The sequence below is a fragment of the Sinocyclocheilus anshuiensis genome, unplaced genomic scaffold (genome assembly GCF_001515605.1).
Source record: "Sinocyclocheilus anshuiensis isolate Anshui unplaced genomic scaffold, SAMN03320099.WGS_v1.1 scaffold55, whole genome shotgun sequence".
NCBI lineage: Eukaryota > Metazoa > Chordata > Actinopteri > Cypriniformes > Cyprinidae > Sinocyclocheilus > Sinocyclocheilus anshuiensis.
Genome location: NW_015549647.1, coordinates 2257913 through 2275834, shown reverse-complemented (window position 1 = coordinate 2275834; position 17922 = coordinate 2257913). Strand labels below are relative to the sequence as shown.

At 39.4% G+C, this 17922-nt stretch overlaps 2 protein-coding genes and 1 non-coding gene across 5 annotated transcripts in view; 2 read left to right on the top strand and 1 right to left on the bottom strand.

Annotated features, from left to right (window-relative positions):
* Window positions 1-9613, top strand: part of LOC107660059 (pericentrin-like) — a 56594-nt gene extending 46981 nt beyond the window's left edge. Inside the window, 16 exon segments of the mRNA XM_016449241.1 lie at window positions 329-425; window positions 538-710; window positions 798-992; window positions 1292-1462; window positions 1562-1757; window positions 1865-2087; window positions 2184-2334; window positions 3685-4374; window positions 4823-4993; window positions 5794-5952; window positions 6540-6704; window positions 7118-7344; window positions 7516-7610; window positions 7715-7862; window positions 7988-8118; window positions 9439-9613. Coding sequence (XP_016304727.1) covers window positions 329-425; window positions 538-710; window positions 798-992; window positions 1292-1462; window positions 1562-1757; window positions 1865-2087; window positions 2184-2334; window positions 3685-4374; window positions 4823-4993; window positions 5794-5952; window positions 6540-6704; window positions 7118-7344; window positions 7516-7610; window positions 7715-7862; window positions 7988-8118; window positions 9439-9482 — 3036 coding nt within the window. The 3' untranslated portion in view covers window positions 9483-9613.
* A 23-nt stretch (window positions 9614-9636) lies between these two features.
* On the top strand, window positions 9637-9709 carry trnak-uuu (transfer RNA lysine (anticodon UUU)). The gene has a single exon. It is a non-coding gene; the product is annotated as a tRNA-Lys (tRNA).
* Window positions 9710-9907: 198 nt separating this feature from the next.
* Window positions 9908-17922, bottom strand: part of LOC107660058 (autophagy-related protein 9A-like) — an 8471-nt gene continuing 456 nt past the window's right edge. Inside the window, exons 2-16 of one of the 3 annotated variants that reach the window (XM_016449238.1) lie at window positions 17780-17877; window positions 17168-17319; window positions 16909-16952; window positions 16713-16777; window positions 16417-16566; window positions 16164-16305; window positions 15177-15925; window positions 14912-15065; window positions 13698-13877; window positions 13358-13597; window positions 12886-13106; window positions 11979-12096; window positions 11502-11700; window positions 11270-11412; window positions 9908-11184 (exon numbers count right to left, since the gene is read on the bottom strand). In XM_016449238.1, the coding sequence (XP_016304724.1) occupies window positions 11176-11184; window positions 11270-11412; window positions 11502-11700; window positions 11979-12096; window positions 12886-13106; window positions 13358-13597; window positions 13698-13877; window positions 14912-15065; window positions 15177-15925; window positions 16164-16305; window positions 16417-16566; window positions 16713-16777; window positions 16909-16952; window positions 17168-17270 (2517 nt within the window). In that variant the 5' untranslated portion in view covers window positions 17271-17319; window positions 17780-17877 and the 3' untranslated portion in view covers window positions 9908-11175. The remainder of the gene's footprint in view (window positions 11185-11269; window positions 11413-11501; window positions 11701-11978; window positions 12097-12885; window positions 13107-13357; window positions 13598-13697; window positions 13878-14911; window positions 15066-15176; window positions 15926-16163; window positions 16306-16416; window positions 16567-16712; window positions 16778-16908; window positions 16953-17167; window positions 17320-17779; window positions 17878-17922) is intronic. The other 2 variants (XM_016449239.1, XM_016449240.1) reach the window with 2 other exon arrangements.

Here is a 17922-nt window from a genome sequence, read left to right as displayed (position 1 = left end):
TTCCATAAAAAAATCTCTTTTTTTTTTTTTTTTTTTTTTTCCTCCCCAATAAAAGTCAATATTGATTTATCACCCAGCCTGAATGCCAGAAAATTGACTGTTTTTTGGCCACACAATTTTGTGAATGTTGACTGCACCTTTAGTTAATAGTTTATCTAATAGATCTGAAAATTCTCACACTTTGGATCCTCATGATTTTTGCTATATTTGTAGAAAATGCCATAAACAAATTGCAATAGTTAGAATTGGTGTCACATGTTATTGGTTCTCTGGTGACATTATTTTTGGCATTAATGGTGTGGTAATGGTGTAGATGTTATGTTTTAAGGTTGATGAATTGGACAATTCAGATGTGACACCATCTCCACTTGGTTCCACCTCTCCTGTGTCTGTGCCGGAGTGGGTCAGCGATGGATACGGCAGCAGTGAGTAGTGTACTAATGCATGCTTGTATTTCTGTAAGAGAGACTGCATGTGTTTTTTACAAGGTTAAGATAATTTTCCTTGTTAGTTATCTTAATGTGTTTGTGTTTGTAGATGTGAGCTCAGAGTTGGGAGCCATGCTGAAGCTTGAGTTGGAGAATACAGAGCGTTTAGATGCTCATTTTGTAGAGTATCTGCGCTGCAGAGGAATGTCACCTGGAGAGAAAACGGATAGTGCTGCAGGCAGTATGCATGAGAGCCACGAGGCCCTCACACCTGAGTTACAGGTTAACAGTATTATAATGCTGTCCTCACTCATACATGAAAAAATGATTGATTTTGTGATTCATTTATATAAATTGTATCATTCATAGGCTATGTTGAAGCGCGTCTACCAGGAAAGCTGCAGAATCCTGTCTTTGTCCCATCGCCCTGCCCCATCTGGCCAGTCCCGCCCAGATTCTGAGCCTGCCCCACCCCACTCCTGGCAGAGGGAGAGACGGGCCTTACAGGAGACCATCCTATCACTCAGAGAGCTGCTCTGCAGGATGGCTGACAGGGAACCCAGGGTGAGGCTCATCTGTACATTGCTTACCTTATAGATCTTAAAGTCGCAATGAAACAGTCATGTAGTAGATTGTGTGCAGCAGTTTTTTTCAGCAAAGTTTTAATCATCGTGTTAATAATTTATAGGCCTTGATTTGCTGATTAGATATGATGCAATAGGCTTTATAGGGTTAAAGTAGCTTGGAAATAAATCTGTAGATCCAGAGTTCGCATAGGGTTGATGGTGTGCATTAGCATGTGTACAATCCAACAGTTCACCTGCATTTTTAATTTTGGGTTTATGTTGTGTATGCATATGAAAACTGACCAGGGGGATGTGGACTGGAGGCGTGAGCTATTGCAGGTGGTCCGCAGTGTGTTTGACAGTGAAAGGGAGTGGCTTCACTCTCAGCTTCAGGCTTTCATGGCAACTACTACTCTGATGGACCTCACCCCTTTGCTGGATCAGTTAAAGAAACTGTTTCAGAAGCAGGTGCTGAGCAGCTCATCGTGTGATGCTGTTTTTGATGCTGATATTGCCATATTAAATGCATTAAAGGGCTTTTGTTATTCATTAACTATTCTCTTTCAGGAGGAGCAGCAGTGGAGATCCCTAGAGCAGCTGTTCAATGCAGACCGTCACAGTCTATTGGCTGAGGTGCGCAGCCTGCATGCGCAGCTGCATGCAAGCACCCAGCAGAGTCAGGAACAGCTACGGCAGCTGCAGGATTCCCTGGACACTGCAAAAGAACAGGGCATGGAAGTGCAACATCAACTGCGTAGAGATGGTATGTTCTTCACAATTCGATTAAGAAAAAAATGACAGCAAGTATTAAAAAGCCAACAAAAACCCTCCCAAAGGCAGATTTTAACTGTTTAACTGTGCACTGTTTAGCTGAAGAGCTGGAGTTGCAGCTGCAACAGGAACAGACAGTGTCACATGATCTGCGCACCTCTCTGGAAGCTGAGAAAAGTAGGGGATTGGAGCAGCAGAGGCAGTTAGAGGTGGAGCTTAAGGCTGTGTCAGTGCTGAAGGCTGAGCTAGAGGAGACCAGGCTACAGCTTCAGTCTACATACAAAAATCAAGATGAACTGAAGAGCCAAAATCAAAAGCTCAGGTACAGCAAACGTGTATGCACACCCTTTGAATATGAACCGTCACAGTAGTATGCCAAATGTTTTTTTTTTCTGAAAAATGTTTCTTTGTCTTTAAGGCAAAAGCTGGAAAATGTTGAGGCTGAACATCAAGCCTGTCTACAGGCATTGGAGAAAGAGCAGGCTAGAGTACAGGAACTGCAGGAGGACCTTCAGCAGCAGCGACTCGTCGACCAGCAGACAGTTGAGCAAAACCACCAAACACAGGAGGTAAAACACATTTTTGATGTACTGACCTTATATTGGTGGCTTTTGTTCAGGTTAAATCATTTTGCCAATATGTGGTGGCTCTTTTTGTTTTGTGTGTTTTGAGTCATTGAATCATTTACTCAGACTTGTTTTGGTCACAGACAACAACAACTACAACTAATGCTGCAGTCACACTAGAATTTGAGCTCACAAAATTCCTGTGGGCATTGAGATAGTTCTGATATGACATCACACTCTGTAGCATCTTTTTCAAAAACATAAATTCAAAAAACATTCAAAATCTAAAAAAGTACCATTTACTGCAATGCTGTAAACCTCCGGCTTCTGTTAATTCAGCTAAGAAGTTCCACTGGGATGTATCAGTCTTCTATATCGACCTTCATGTAATATAAATTTGCAGGTCAGAGTTCACCAAACTTAAACTTTGGAAAGCAACAAAAAGTGAAACTTCGCGTAAGCTTATTTTTCTGGTCTTTGTATGCCGTATAATTGAAAGTCAGTGGAAAGAACAGTGTAGTGTGGCTGCCCCTTTTATTAGTAAATTAAGCAGTTCAATAATGACTGTCATAATTTTGCATGGTCATTCATCATTTTTTTTCTTGTTAATTAGATTTAAATGTTTAGTTCATTTCATTCACAAACCAGATGTGTCAGTTCATTTAGTTTACTTATGAATTAAAGTTTTGCTCCTTCGCCAAAACATAGTCGTTCAGTGAAGAGCGCATGCCCATTCAGTAGATTCAACCAATGAAATGCTCTCACAGCCCAACTATAGCTCTCTATAGTCAGTCTATGAAGGCAGGAAAGCAGTTGCAATAAAACTATTTGTAAAGGAAGAAAGTCAAGTCTAACTTTTAGCGGTTTTCACAAAAAAAAAAGTTTCAAACCTGCTTTATAGAAAGTCATGATGTTAATGGTTATATCTTAATATCTGCATGACTTATGGTCGCATTAAGCAGACTAGAGCTATGCGATTAATTTCATGCTGGTTATTCACGCAGCTGAGATTTGATATATATTATATATTGCTTTACGTGAGTATACTGTATGTATGCGACTACATTTGGATATACTATATATCCAACTTTATATACACACAGAACTGTGTGATAATATAGTTTACATTTTGCAATGCAATCATGCAGCTGAGACTTACTTTACATCGGTATACTGTATATATGCAGGTAAAATTGGATATACTCACAGTATTTGTATAATTCATTACTAAATTAATTTATTTAACTTAGTTATGTGGTGATATTGAGAACTCTGAAACCTGTGATGGTTTTGTTTGAGCCTAATTACGAAGTAGTAATCCTTTTTTTTTTTTTTTTTTTTTTTTTTAAACAGTCTTTGCACCAAGCTTTGAATGAGCAAGCATCGCATGTCAGTCAGCTTAACTCCGCACTGGAACAGGAGCGCATCACATCCAGTAACCTGCGCTCTGAGCTCCAGATTGAGCAGTCTCGTTGTGAGGCCCTGTTGGCCCAAGAGCACGAACGCACCAAACTTCTGCTTTCCCGCCTGGAGGAGGAACGCTCCCGATCGGCGGAGCTCTCAGATTTGCTCTCTCGCCAAGCCCAGGAGCACACGCGCCGTTTAGAGGAGGAAGCCCGCAGACAGGAAGCGGCCAGTGCCCATGACAGAAAGTTTATTCAGGACCTACGGGCTCAATTGGAACAGGAGAGGCGTCAGGGGGAGGACCTGGCAGCCATGTTAGAACGTCTGCAAGGGCAGGTGCTGGAAGGGAAGCGCAGGCAAGCGGAGGAGGCAGAGCAGGAGGCACACAAGGAGCAGGAGGAAGTGAGGAGGCTCCGTGCAGCTCTGGAGGGCCTGCAGACTCAGAAAACAGAGGTCGGACGCACTCTAGAGGCAGAGCAAGAGAGAGCTGCTCAGTTACAAACGGAGTTGGATGTGATGAAGGAAAAGATGAGAGTGGTGAAAGAGAGGGAGAGAGTGAGGGAGGAGCAGATGGAGAGGCAGAGGAAACAGGAGCAGGTGGAAAAGGAGCGACGACAGGAACGCACCAATGAGAAACTGGTGAGGAAAAAGAGTCATCTTCTTAAAGGGATAGTTCACCCAGTAATGAATTTACGTATCCTCATTGTTCCAAACCCATACGACCCAAAAACCTAAATTAAATCAGTTCATCAAAGCGATTGTATCTCTTCACAAGACTTGTAACTTTGGATTAAACTGCTTGATATGATTCATATGATTTCTTTTTACAACGCCTTGTTTTTGGAACTTATGTTTTGGTTACCTTGTCTTTGAATGGAGGGTCAGAATCCGCTCAGGTTTCAAAAAATGGCCTATTTTGTGTTTCGAATATTAACCAGTCCCATGGGTTTGGAATGAAATTAGGGTTAATAAACGATGACAATTTTCATTTTTGGATGAACTAACCCTTTAATTTGATATGTACATGAGCATTATAGTTTGCTGTCGGTGTTTTAGAGCACTGAAGTTATTTGATCAATTTTCTCAGTTGGAGTTGGAAGTGTTGCGTCAGAAGGATCAGCAGCGGTTGAGGCAGCTACAGCAGACGCTGGCTGATCTGAAGCAGAAAGAGAAACAGCTCACGTCAGATCGCCTGCAGAGAGACACGCACGCCAATGGCCTGACCTTTGGCCAGAATGCACTCACAAACATCCCTCAGGTAATATTCTCCAGCCATAAGTTTTGAATGGGTGTTAAGGTTTTTTTTTTTTTTTTTTTACTTGTAATGTTAAACTTATAAACTCAAACCTAACCCAAAAATGTGCTTGGCTGTTTTTGTTTTACAAGCAAATATATACCCAGACCTACTGATTCTCAAAAGCTTTCACTCAGATGAAAGTGTTTGTACCGATACCAAATGATTTATGACATTTAAAATGAAAGAAAAATAGGTTTTGTTGTACTGCGTTAGTACAGAATGCCTAAGGAAGTAAGTACTAAAGGGATAATTCACACAAAAATGAAAAAGTGTCTTATTTACTCACCCTCATGTCATTGCAAAACTGACTGACTGACTTCTGTGGAACACAGAAGATATTTTGAAGAATGTTGGTAACCAAATAGTTTCAGTTCTCAGGGACTTCAGTTGTGTTTTTGTATCCATTATAGTGGAAGTTAATGGGAACCAAAATTGTTCACACCAGTGTAAATGATTGGCACAAATATGGTTCCGATTTTCGCATGTGACTTGTCTGTTCAGACCAATGTGGAGAAAAAATGGCAGACGCATTGAATGGAAATGAGAATTCACTCTCTGACCATAGGTGGTACCTTTGTTATCCTTGAACATAAAGGCACCTGAATGTTTTTGGCCAAATTGTGCAACCCTATAGACAAGCAAAGCAAACCTGGAGGTTTTTTAAATTGCTTTTTCAATTGCAATTGCAATTATCAGGAATCACAATTTTTTGATCCTATAATGTAATGTATTTGTAATATATTTAATCTTCTGCTCAATAGGATTCTACCTCCTCCACTCCCTCACTAATGGAACGTTTGCTGAAGGAGAACACCGAGTTCTCCGAGTGTCTCGCTGCTCTGAGTGAGGAGAAGATCTCCCTCAAACACACTATATCCTGTTTGGAGAGAGACCTGCAAAGCCTGAAACGCCAGGAGCAGGTAATATTATTTTCAATTGGTTTCTTTTTTATTTTTATGATCCTTTTTTGAAAGGTGGACCTTTTTTAACATCAATCAAGACATAATGCAACCAGTAAATCCACTTGAAAAATGTTTGCATGATGTGTGAAGGCTGAAAGTGGTAGATGAATGCAGTTCTTCATCTGTTTCAGTGTTCAGTCCGTATATTTTTTGGTTCTAGGTGTGATGCTCACCATATATATATATATATATATTTCTTTTTAATTGAAACAAATGAAGACATAACTGAAGACTAAAAAATACACCAAAGACAAACATAGAATGTGTAGTGCAACGATACTCCCCAACCTTCCAATACATGTGAGAAGAAAAAGTTTGTATAAACAAGTAATAATAACAATAGTAGTAATAATATACAGTTGTAAAATATAATATATACAGATCTAGTATGTACACATTACTATTAAAAATATATATAAAGAAAAAGGAGAGAAATATTTTTGTCAGTTGAATATATGTAAAATTCAAAGTATAGTAAATAATTGTTTTTGATGCTCCATATAGATTTGGTTGTGTGTGTGTGTATATGTCTGTCTGTCCATCAGGTGAATTCTCCTGCTGTTACGGAGCAGTGCATGTTATCGGAGAAGCTGGCTTGGCAGAAGGAAAAAGCAACTCTTCAGGCTGCGCTGCGTAAAGCAGAGGCTGAACTGTCAAAAGTCACTGCTAGCAATGAAAACAGACCCAACTATGACCTCTCCAACAACAAGGTTAGTTGGATTAAAATTTCACAATGTATAATTTATCCTTTTCTTTTAATTGTTTGATGTACAGTTGTTTGGTCTAGTTTGGTCGAAAATGTGTACTTGAAGCACCCTTCTGAGATTTTAACTTATTTGAATAAGTTAAGAGCACATTCACTGTTCTCTGATGTTGGTTAATGTTCAAATGAAATGCTGTTAAATAAAATGGTAGTTTTTTTTTCACTCATGATTTAATTATTTTTTTCCATCAACTCAAACCCCCCTGCAGTTCCCTTACAAACCCGGTTTAGGAAACCCTGGTGTTGTGAATGAGTCTTGTATAAGAGTGTCGCATGCTGCTTTAAAATTAAGATGTAAAAGTACATTTTAAACCGTTTTAGTGTGTTTGAACTGCTTGCTTTATGAACCCGTTCCTATAGGTGCAGCGACTTTATGAGAGATACCTGCGAGCAGAGAGTTACAGGAAGTCTCTGGTTTATCAAAAGCGTTATCTGCTGTTGCTGCTGGGAGGGTTTCAAGAGTGTGAACAGGCTACTCTTGCGCTCATCGCTCGTATGGGTGCCCAGCCAACGTTGAGCCAATCGCAGGTCTCCAGGCCTCTAAACCGCTTCAGAACGTCTGTCAGAGTAGTCATCGCTATCTCAAGGTAAGAAAAATGGCTATGTAGCATGATTAGTATGGCGTTTGGAAAATGCTGGCTTGTAACGGTTTCAAGTTTAGACATGTTTAAATTTGAATCTGAGACATTGAGTTTTTTTATACCTTTTTTTTTGCCTTAGTTTATGGGTAGTTACTTGATTTTCTTATTGCTTTTTAGACTGAAGTTCCTCACCAGGAAATGGCAAAGAGCTACAAGGAAATTCTCAGTAGGCAGTGCCATAGTTAACGGGCGTGGAACAGGACCAAGCACAGGTGCGTGTGTAAATCACATGATCTAGCTTGCAGACTTGATTTGGTAGTTCTACGGGTGATTTGAATCATTAGTCATTTACGTGCCGTCTTTCCTTCTGTCTTAGTTCCTGCTTTGAGGACTGAAGTGCTGAGGCCACAGCAGACTGGAGTTGCGTTCAACTCTCCACCCACACGTGATCATGCCTTGGCTCAAAGGGGCGTGGCCTCGTCTCTGGTGCCGCCAATCAAATCACCCTTCAGACTGAATCATAGGTGAAAAATGTCTTACTACACAAACAGGTGTATGGTGTAATTCAAGTGTAATTCAAGATGTAATTCAAATTAAAAACAACAGCTTTAATAACTTAACTACTCCTCTTTTCTCTTCTTATACCAAGAATGTACACAAGTCCAATGCTGGGACCAGCTGAACGCTCCTTCAGCTCTACCCAAGATCAAGAACGTTCCCTTACGGAGTATATCCAACATTTGGAGACTGTCCAGCAGCGTCTGGGTGCCGGTTGTCCAGGTAGGATGAGGCCAGCGGAAAATGTCACTTTTACATAGGAACCACTCCAATCTTAGCCTGCATTAAGAAAATTGAGACTATAGCTTAATTCAACAGCACTTGTGGCATCATGTTGATTACCATAGAAAATAATTTTGTTAAAAAAAAATCTCATGCTCACATATAAATGCTAAATCAAACAAATGCTAACACTGCATTTATTTGATCAAATATACAGTAAAGCTGTAATATTTTCGCATTTTATTACCATTTAAAATGACTTTTTCTGTTTTAAATTTTTAAAGTGTAATTTATTCGGGTGACTGGCAAAGCTGAATTTCTCAGCAGCCATTACTCCAGTCTTCAGCACATCAGAATGATTTCTGAAGGATCATGTGACACTGACTTGGTGCTAAGAAACTTTTTTCTTATTATCAGCGTTGAAAACGGTTGCGCTGCTTAATATATTTGTGGAAACTGTGATGCATTTCTTCTCAGGATTCTTTGACGAACAGAAATTACAAAAGAACAGCAGTCATTTGAAATGGAAAACTTTTATAAGTTTTTTTTAGTGTCACTTTTGATCAATTTATCTGAATATAATTAACTTATTAAAATATATCAATCTCACTGACCCCAAACTTTTGATTGTAGTGTATATATTGTGGTGTATTAGTTGCATTAAACCTGGAACATTTTAAAATAAAAAAAAACAAACATTTAAAATCTGCACTGACCTCTACTGAACAACTGAAGCACATCACCAAACAATCACTCTTGAATGGTGTTCTTGAATTCAGATAGTAGTGGAATTTGTCAAAACTGTACTTAGACCGTTTCTGTAACTGATTACACAAGACGGTTAGTATTTTTTTTTTTACATTACTAGGATCCCTATTGACACCTAAAGGTGAAAGTATCCAAAACCTTACATAATGGCCATTTGTGACCTCTGACCTTACCATCTTACAGTCCCCAGAGCGAACAGGAGGCATAGCCTCCCTGATACGATGAGCTATCAGCAGAAGTGGTTTCTAGAAAATAGAACCTGGCTGTATTTGAGTTGTTTGGCACCGGGGTCCATGTGGCATTTAGGTGAGTGATGGTCTGGCCTCACTTCCATGTTACCCAGTCACAGAGGAGTTCAGAGAGAGGTTCACCTTCTTGTGTGATCAGTCACGTTCTGGTTGGTCTTGTTTCACACAGGTGTGCATGCCTGTTTGTCTGCACGAATGCTCCCATGTGCCTGTGCACTGTGTGTAGGGTGATTGGCAGGTTAGGCAAATGCAGGAATGATATTTCTAATCATATTGTGTTTGTGTATTTTAAATTTTTTCGCAGGTTCACCATCAATGCTTCCATATGCCAGAAAATCTGATCGATGAATGAAGAAATCTTGTCACTAGTGCCAGTCTGTGTTTTACATTCATACATTTTTAATTGCCATCTTTTTTGTATGCTTTATCATTTTAGCTGAAACATTGTCACCGATAACGTGTTATTTTGTTTTGCAACCAGTGCTTGTATACAATTTTTAAGGCCCGGATAGCTCAGTCGGTAGAGCATCAGACTTTTAATCTGAGGGTCCAGGGTTCAAGTCCCTGTTCGGGCGAAACGTTTTTTTTTTTGTCGTCTTTTACTAACTAAAAAATGCGCGTGCCAGTACAGTGTACAACTTTAAACCCTTTAATTCACGAACTACTAAAACATTAAAATTAAAGCCAACTACAATAATCTTAAAATCATATCTATTTAGATTTTTAAAGAATTGTACACAAGCTATTAAATACATTTTATTGATGAATTTAACCTGTACCAAATGTAAATATACAACACCATCTAGAAAACTGAAAACAAAAGACAATGGAAAATGCACAGCTGCAGTTGATAGATTAGTTAAGGTCACAGAAGCATTTTACAGGCCAGTTATTACAAACACATACCAGTATAAAGGTCAAGGGTCATGCACAATTTGCACCTTGAACACTCTCTAAGCACAATGTATGCGAGTAGTGTGCGATATCAGAAATGCCAGTTTATGAGAAACAAAATATATACATTTTGCCATTTTATGCGGTGATGGTCTCTGACTGAGATCCAAGATCTTTGCAGTCACACACAAACTACACAAAGGTTTGTTTACTTCCCTTTTAGCAGTTAAGGGTTTGAGGATGGAAGGTGCAACAGTCTGCAATTACCCAGTAAGTGTCATGCACTTTCTGGGCAACTCGAGTGCTAAAAACAAGCCGGTCCTGAGATACATGAAATATGTTTTACATAACCCCCTCATTCTCATAGATGTTTTATTCACCTGAGCCATGGTAAATAAACTGAATCCTTGGGTTTTATCCTATAGACAGAAATATACAACTGCCTTTAAAACTGCATGTTAATAAAAACAAGTCTTGATTTAACCACTGCCTTGGAGTCGTCCTTTGGATATGAATAAAGTGCATTCTTATTTGATGTTGTGCAAATAATAAAAATTAAGAGAGCATGCATTATTTCTACAGTGCCAGGCTTGAATGATCTTCAGTGGTTTTCCCCCCTCACAGAAATCTGTTTGACAAAATCTATTTTTGCAAAGCTAAAAAGTTCATATTGGCACATTGCATATTATAAATAGTTCTTCCTCCTATTAAAATTATTCAAAGCAGCTCAAAAATTCTAAGCACAGATTTCCTACATCAACACCAAGATTTACTTTTTGACAAGAACGGAAATGTCAGGGTCAACTGAACACAATCCTATTAGACCGTTTACTCGAAGGACTTGGGGATGCTTTCTGTCAAATAGACTTTCCTGTTCACAATGAAGTATTTTACAGAACCAGTTTTGCAGCTTCTGAAAGGTGGATCAGTATGTGAGAACTATGAATAACTGAGTGATTTTGATGTAGTTCATCATTCCCTCAGAAGCTCAAACCATTACAATGCATCTGAAAATTTGACACGATGCCACTCTGTGACGTACAATAATTAAGCTCGGACTCGAATTTTGTCCAAGAGTATATTTTTATCAGTGTCCAAAAGTAAATGGATGCTGTGAGTCTTGAGTACTTCATCTACGATACACCTGTTAAGTCACCTAAAAAAAGACCAGAACACAGAAATGATTATTAGGAATCCAGCACATATCACTGTTGCTTCATATTTACACTTGCATGTTGTACCTTATGAATTTGTGGTGGTAGCTCATCCTCAGACCCCTCCTCGGGCACTGGGTCGTGATGTCTCCCCATTTGGTTCTCCTCAGACCAGCCGCCCATAGTCATACGAGGAGTTCTCTGGGCTCGAAAGCTTCCAAAAACAGGATCTACAGAAGACAGAATAGTTGCCCATGTAAAGACCAAGGAGGGGGTGGCACCTTTACATTCTTATGAATTGCAAACAGATTTGTAGTACCTGAGGCTCCGCCGTAGCGCCGTTGGCCTCCGCTCTGCTGTGCTGGCCCCTCCTGGTGTGAGGTAGTTGGGAAAGTGCTGGACTGGGGGAAGTTGCGGGTGGCTTCTATGTCCTCATTGACACTCTCGCTGCTCTCGTCACTCTCCTGTCTGTGCCAGGTGTGTCGAGACACCTCACCTCGCGACTGCTGCTTGTGCATCTACACATACATTGGATATAGTTATTAATATTCAGGTGCAGACTAAAGACTGACCTCTTTCAACACATTATTGGTTAAAAGGCTGATTTGGACCAGACAGTGAAGGAAAAGCCGCCAAGATGCCCAGCATTCGTGGAAAGTATAGCTAGTGATATTCTTGCCATGTGTTGATCATGACAGTCTCACATTCTTGGATCAGTCCCATACATGTGCATTCACTGATTCCATAATTCCGTAATAAAGTTTTGGTCATATCAACTGTTCATGTGGTGTTTTACCTCATGCATGTAGAGGGCATGAATGCTCATCTCTGTGGAGGCATATTCTGATAGGATCATACTGGTCAGCTGGCCTTCCCAGGCACTACTGCCAGAGCTGATGGTACGGGCATCAGTGCTAGATGAGGACGATCCAAGAGTTGAGAAGGAGAGAAAAAATAACAAATTAATGATATGAAAGTTTTAATATTGGCAAGGACATTTTAAAATCAGTCTAGCTGTAAAGATGCAAAGACACATACATTGTCGTTGATATTACTTTTTTTATAGTTCTTTAAAAGAAGTATCATAGAGGCTGCATTTATTTGATATAAAATATAGTAAAAATAGTAATAGAGTGAAATATTCTAATTCATTCTATATATTTTTGAAATGTAATTTATTCCTGTGATTTCAAAGCTGTTTTCCAGCAGACATTACCCGTCTTCAGTGTCACATGATCCTTCAAAAATCATTCTAATATGCTGATTTGGTGCTTAAGTAACATTTCTTAATATTATCAATGTTGAAAACAGTTGTGCTGCTTAATGTTTGTGAAACTGTGATGCATTGTTTTCAGGATTCTTGATGACAGCATTTATCTGAAATAGAAATCTTTTTTAGCATAAATGTCTTTGTTGTTTTGTTTGTTTTTAACTTTGTTTTAATGTTAATGAACACTGATTCATCCCAATGAGAATGCATGTGCCCTAAGCTACTCAAAGTGAATTCTAGGGTCATTCTCAAAATCAATTAAAACGCAATAGACTTAGGCTTAGAATAATAGAGAAAATCAAAAATATAATTAATAAAGCATTTTAATGTAATACGTGAAAAAATATTTTATAACAGCACAATCATATATTGTATTAGTATATATTCTATTAATTATTTTAATGAATATGTTATACTTTTATTCAGTCATTACCCTGAGCCTGTCACCACAGCTGGATGGTCAGGTCGTGGCAGTCTGGCAGATGGGTAGCTGTTCCGCAGGTGTAGACTCGTGCTGACTGGAGAGATGGAATGGAGGGCGGATGCCCCCACACTCACTCCAGTGGACACAGGATTGATGGAGCCCTCTCGACCCAGATGCAGCGAGGCCAAGGAAGGGGGTCCCATCAGGAGATTTGCAATAAGACTGCGAGGCTGAAATGAAACAACACCCAAAATCAGACCTCTTTTTAAAAAGAACTTAGTTCTCTTTGTAATTATATTGTATCTAACCTTAAAAGTGGGTTTTCTACTTGGTTCACTTTTCATTAATATCTTTTAGGACCCAGTCTAATACGTTAATATAATAGTAATTATTACTATTCCAATTATTGATCAGATTTGCCATTAGAAATATATGTAGTAATCTGGATGGATGGATGTTGGCAGCTCAGTCATTTGGATACCTCTGAATCAGACTGTAGTGAATGGGTTGAGGTAAATGCAGGATTCTCTGCTATGATTCCCTGCTGTCCTGCGGCGGCCTCACAGTGCACCTTCTCTTTCAGAAGGCTGATGAAATGCGTGCTCTCCCGAGGGGGCTGCCAGTGTGGATTTGTGATAGCAAAGTGCATGAGTGACAGTTCAGTCTTCCCATCTTCTGCCTGCTGATAGATAGAGGCCTCTGTTTTCCCAGCAGCCATCCACTATAGTGGACCAAAAAAAAGTCAACAATAAAGATAGATACATGTAGAAAAAAGCACAATAATGAAAATAATTTGGGGAAAAAAAGGTTTCTGTCCTTACCGCAGGATGACCATGTTGACGGACATCCATTTGTGCAAAAGAGCAAGTATCACCCACACCGACCACATCCACAGTAAAGTTTCGGAAAAAATCTATGATCTCTAGAGATTTACGCCGCAAGCAAAAAATAAGAATGAAGGGAGTGATGACAGGACTCAACAGCTCCTCAAGAATAAACACCTACAAGAACAGAGATCAAAAGACAATCAACATGAAATTCTGTTATAGAAATGCATGTTATTTATTGCATTGTGAATGGATCATCCATTTTTGACCTCTTAATATTTAATAAAAAATGTAGCGTCTGGACCAATCAGACACACCATTTTTCATTTGATTTAACAAATCAATTATTCATTAGATTAACAAACGTTCACAGACCCCTCACCCAATAAACATACTGGGTGCCAAGTTGTCTGTGAACAGGGCCCAGGACCCTGGTTACCATGGCAACCCTGACACCAGATACATTTACGACCTAATGGAATGCGAAGCAGGGAAAATCACTGCATGTTCCATCGCAAGAGGCACAAGGCACAGTAGAAGTGGACTTTTCTACTAACTAATTCATACTTTTAGTAATCTTTCGTCGACACCCAAGCGAATTACATATGCGAAATACCATGCTTAGAGACAAAGGATCGTAAAACCCTCCAGCAGTTGCAACCGCCCGCTTGGGATTTCAAGCCTTTCTCATTGGACAAGCCATCTTGAGAGGCGGGAATCTTCCGAGACCTTAAAAAGGCTTCACACCAGTGACCGCCCAGAGTCGGTGGTTCGGTTAGATGCTAAGATGAAGATGTGAGCAAACGCTCCAGGATACCTCTATTATGATTGAAAGAGTCTTTATAAATGATTAATTATTCATATTTCCCCATGAGCTGATTCGCTACAAAAAACTGAAACTGCAGATGGGACTTGGGAATTCCCAAAAACATTTGCACTATTTATATGGCACATGCCATTATCATCATCAAAATCCTGTTTGATTCTGTAATGCATTGTTTCCTGTGTACCAAAAACTAAAATTAATTTGTGGTCCTTTTTATTTGATGTTATTTAACTTTGAAATAATGAAAATACATTTTTGGTTTTCCGATTCTCATTTTTATTTCAGTTAATGAAAATGTTATGTTAGATTTCATTAACAACAATAATAATATATTTGGGTTAGGTACACAACGAAGTATTTTTTAAGCTGCTGCTTTACTTACAGCCTTGTACTGAAAGAGCTGTGCGAACTCGTCTCTGGTCTCGTAGCGGTGGGCATTACCCTGCCAATGATCAGGCATGTAATGTATGTGTGCCAAGATCACTTTAAGCAGCTGCTCTGGGCAGAACACCATATGCTTGTCTGGGATAAAAGACCTAGGGCAAACAAGGATGAAAGAATGAGCACAAAACAGTTCAAAGTTAGGACTTGCCAGTAAATAAAATGGACAACAAAAATCCAAAGAATCTGTTTTATCTTTGTCACACCTGCAGATTGTGATGCAGACCCCAAGTAATGTAATACTGCTGAGCACGTGTTCGACAGCCAATACATCTTCATCATAAATGGTCAAAGCAATCAAAACTGCTAGTATGGAGCCGGCAAAGAATGCCACATTCTTGGCCACCACTGTCAGTAATGGTGACATGAAGCAGTTCATGTACTTCGATGAGGCCTTGTAGCCCTTGCTGAGGCGTGACATCAGCTCATGGTCTAGTTCATTGAAGTGTCGGAGGTAAAAACGGCCATACAGGGACCAACATCGAGCACCCAGACTTCCTGGCTCACGCTTGATCACCTCAGTGTAGCTGAAGAACGCATACAGAATCTGCCAAATCAGGATAACTGGACACAAGAGAAGGTTGGCAATTCCAATCCACAAGATCCTTGAGCTCAGACGATCTGCTAGCTCCAAACGGTTCCCTCCACGTTTGTACTCTGGCTTCAGACTCCACTCGTTTTCAAAAAGAGATCCAGGGCCCCAGAAGAAAATCAACTCAAAGTTATACTTGAGGCCACGAGTATAAAAAACAGTGTCGCCCAGCAGAGGCAAGCGAAAGCGCACGGGTAGGAGTGACTTATTGACCATCGCGACCATGTAGTTTTTAAAACGCAGTATGCGGTGGTAGATGTCAAGCTCTGTCAGTTCTTTTTTGTGGATGCAAATCTGGTGCTCCTTCTGTATCTCAATAATCCTTGCCTGCACCTCCTGCCAGGTGAAATAAGGAAGGTCCGCCTGCAAAAGAGAAAGGGCTTGTTAAACATTTAAGAATGTGAAATCAGTTGAATACTATAATTTCACTATAGTACATTTGCTCTGAAAATTATCAGTAGTTTGAGTGGCTTACTGGCATTAAAAACACATTAAGAACTAAGAAAAATAGAGTATGCTTTCCTCCACTGCTGACTCAAATGCCTGTCAGAACCAAAACGTTTTAGTAAATGTGCTATGATGAGTTAGCAGAAAAGCTCACCATGGACATTTTTAGGGCGTTGATGTAAAACGATCTGATCTCCCAGTAGCAACAGATGTTGTAGATAAACTTGAAGAGACGGTGGAGCCAAAAGACCCCTGATATGATAAGGATGAAGATGACCAAAACACTGTCATGGATCCTAAAACACATGTCAATAAAAGGCAGTTTGTGTTATGATGGATCATACTGATAGTAAGTAGCAATAACATCAATGCCACATCATTAATGACATTTAATATAGGAAATATACCTAGCACTGCACACATCCACTGGAAGAAATGCATCAGGGAGAGTAACCTTTGAGGAATCAGTGTGATTAACAAACTTGTTGGCAAAGAGGATGTCATAGTCCACACAATTAGCCAGGAACAATGTGAATGCCACCACAAACACCAGTTGCCTGGAATAATGGGGAAAAGCACATGAAAGTTCAGTAGGTTAAAGGAATTTGATCACAGATCCATTGTTTACAGACACTATTTATGAGCATTATCATATTACACTATCATGTTTAATGAAGGATACCGCAAATTAATTGATACTTACACAAGCTCAAATATTTCTCCCAGCAGCATACAAGTGAATCCATTCTTCTGGTGTAGATTATAGACTTACTGAATGTTAAGGAAAATATAAAGACTTTTGTTGACTGTAATCACTAAATTGATGTAAATCTACTTGATCTATTTAAAAGACAATTTAACTCAAAATCAAGCAATTAATTTCAGTGCTCAAAGGATATTCTCTGGAAGAATAGGTCCAGATTTTCAATGTGGTGCCATGGAGCTGCAATAAATAACTAAATTTATTAATTTTATGACAAAATTACATGGAAAATCTCAGAGCAAGGTTAATGGTAAGAAGTATGTTGCATATCCATTGCTCATTTAAGGTAAACGTGCCCAAAGAATAAAAGCATATGGCTCTGACATACAATAGGCACACAATCTATGCTGCATTGTTGCTTTACTTAAAACTGTGGGACCTGCTGTAAATCTTACATTTGGATCCCTCTGGAACATGCACCAGCAGATTCTCTTCTCCGGGAGGAGAGTCGCTGTAGGACGCCTCCAGGCGCTGGTACTCTGTATCAAAGTGGGCCATCCCGCTGTCAGCCTCCGAATCTCCTGTCACTCACTATCCCTTCTGCTGCCTTTAGATTAAAATGAATACTTACTTCATTATTAGGAAACCACTGGGTGTGATACAAAACAAGATAGAATTGTTGTTTAAATTGCGTTTTAAAGACATTGATTTAAACATGTATAAACATGACAAACTGTAGTTCAAAATGGTATTTAAAAAATATCCAGCCCACAAAAGCATGTCAGGACAGTCCACTAGCGACCTCATTGCGTAACCCACGCTCATAAGAAACGTGTACATGACTCACGTCGTAAGAAACCGATAAAATAACATACTTACCCAAAACAATATGTTTAAACCACTGGATTTTGTTGCCATTACGTTAGCAGTTTTAAAACAAGTGTTTGACCAGTTTGGCTGGCTTTGTGAAATGCCAGTCAAACAATGCAAGCAATGCTACCTTGAAGGAACGTGTCTGCATTTAAACATAATAACGTTACTGCTATCAGAAGATTAATAATTCTTACCTTGTACCTCCCGCCATGTCATTTATGAAACCAAAAGGTCTACGGGACCAATTCTGCTCTTCGTAGATGAAACAGCAAAAACATAAGATACAGTCAGTCTATTTTTGAAAAGGGAAAAAAAAAAAAAAAAACACGCGTTGGTT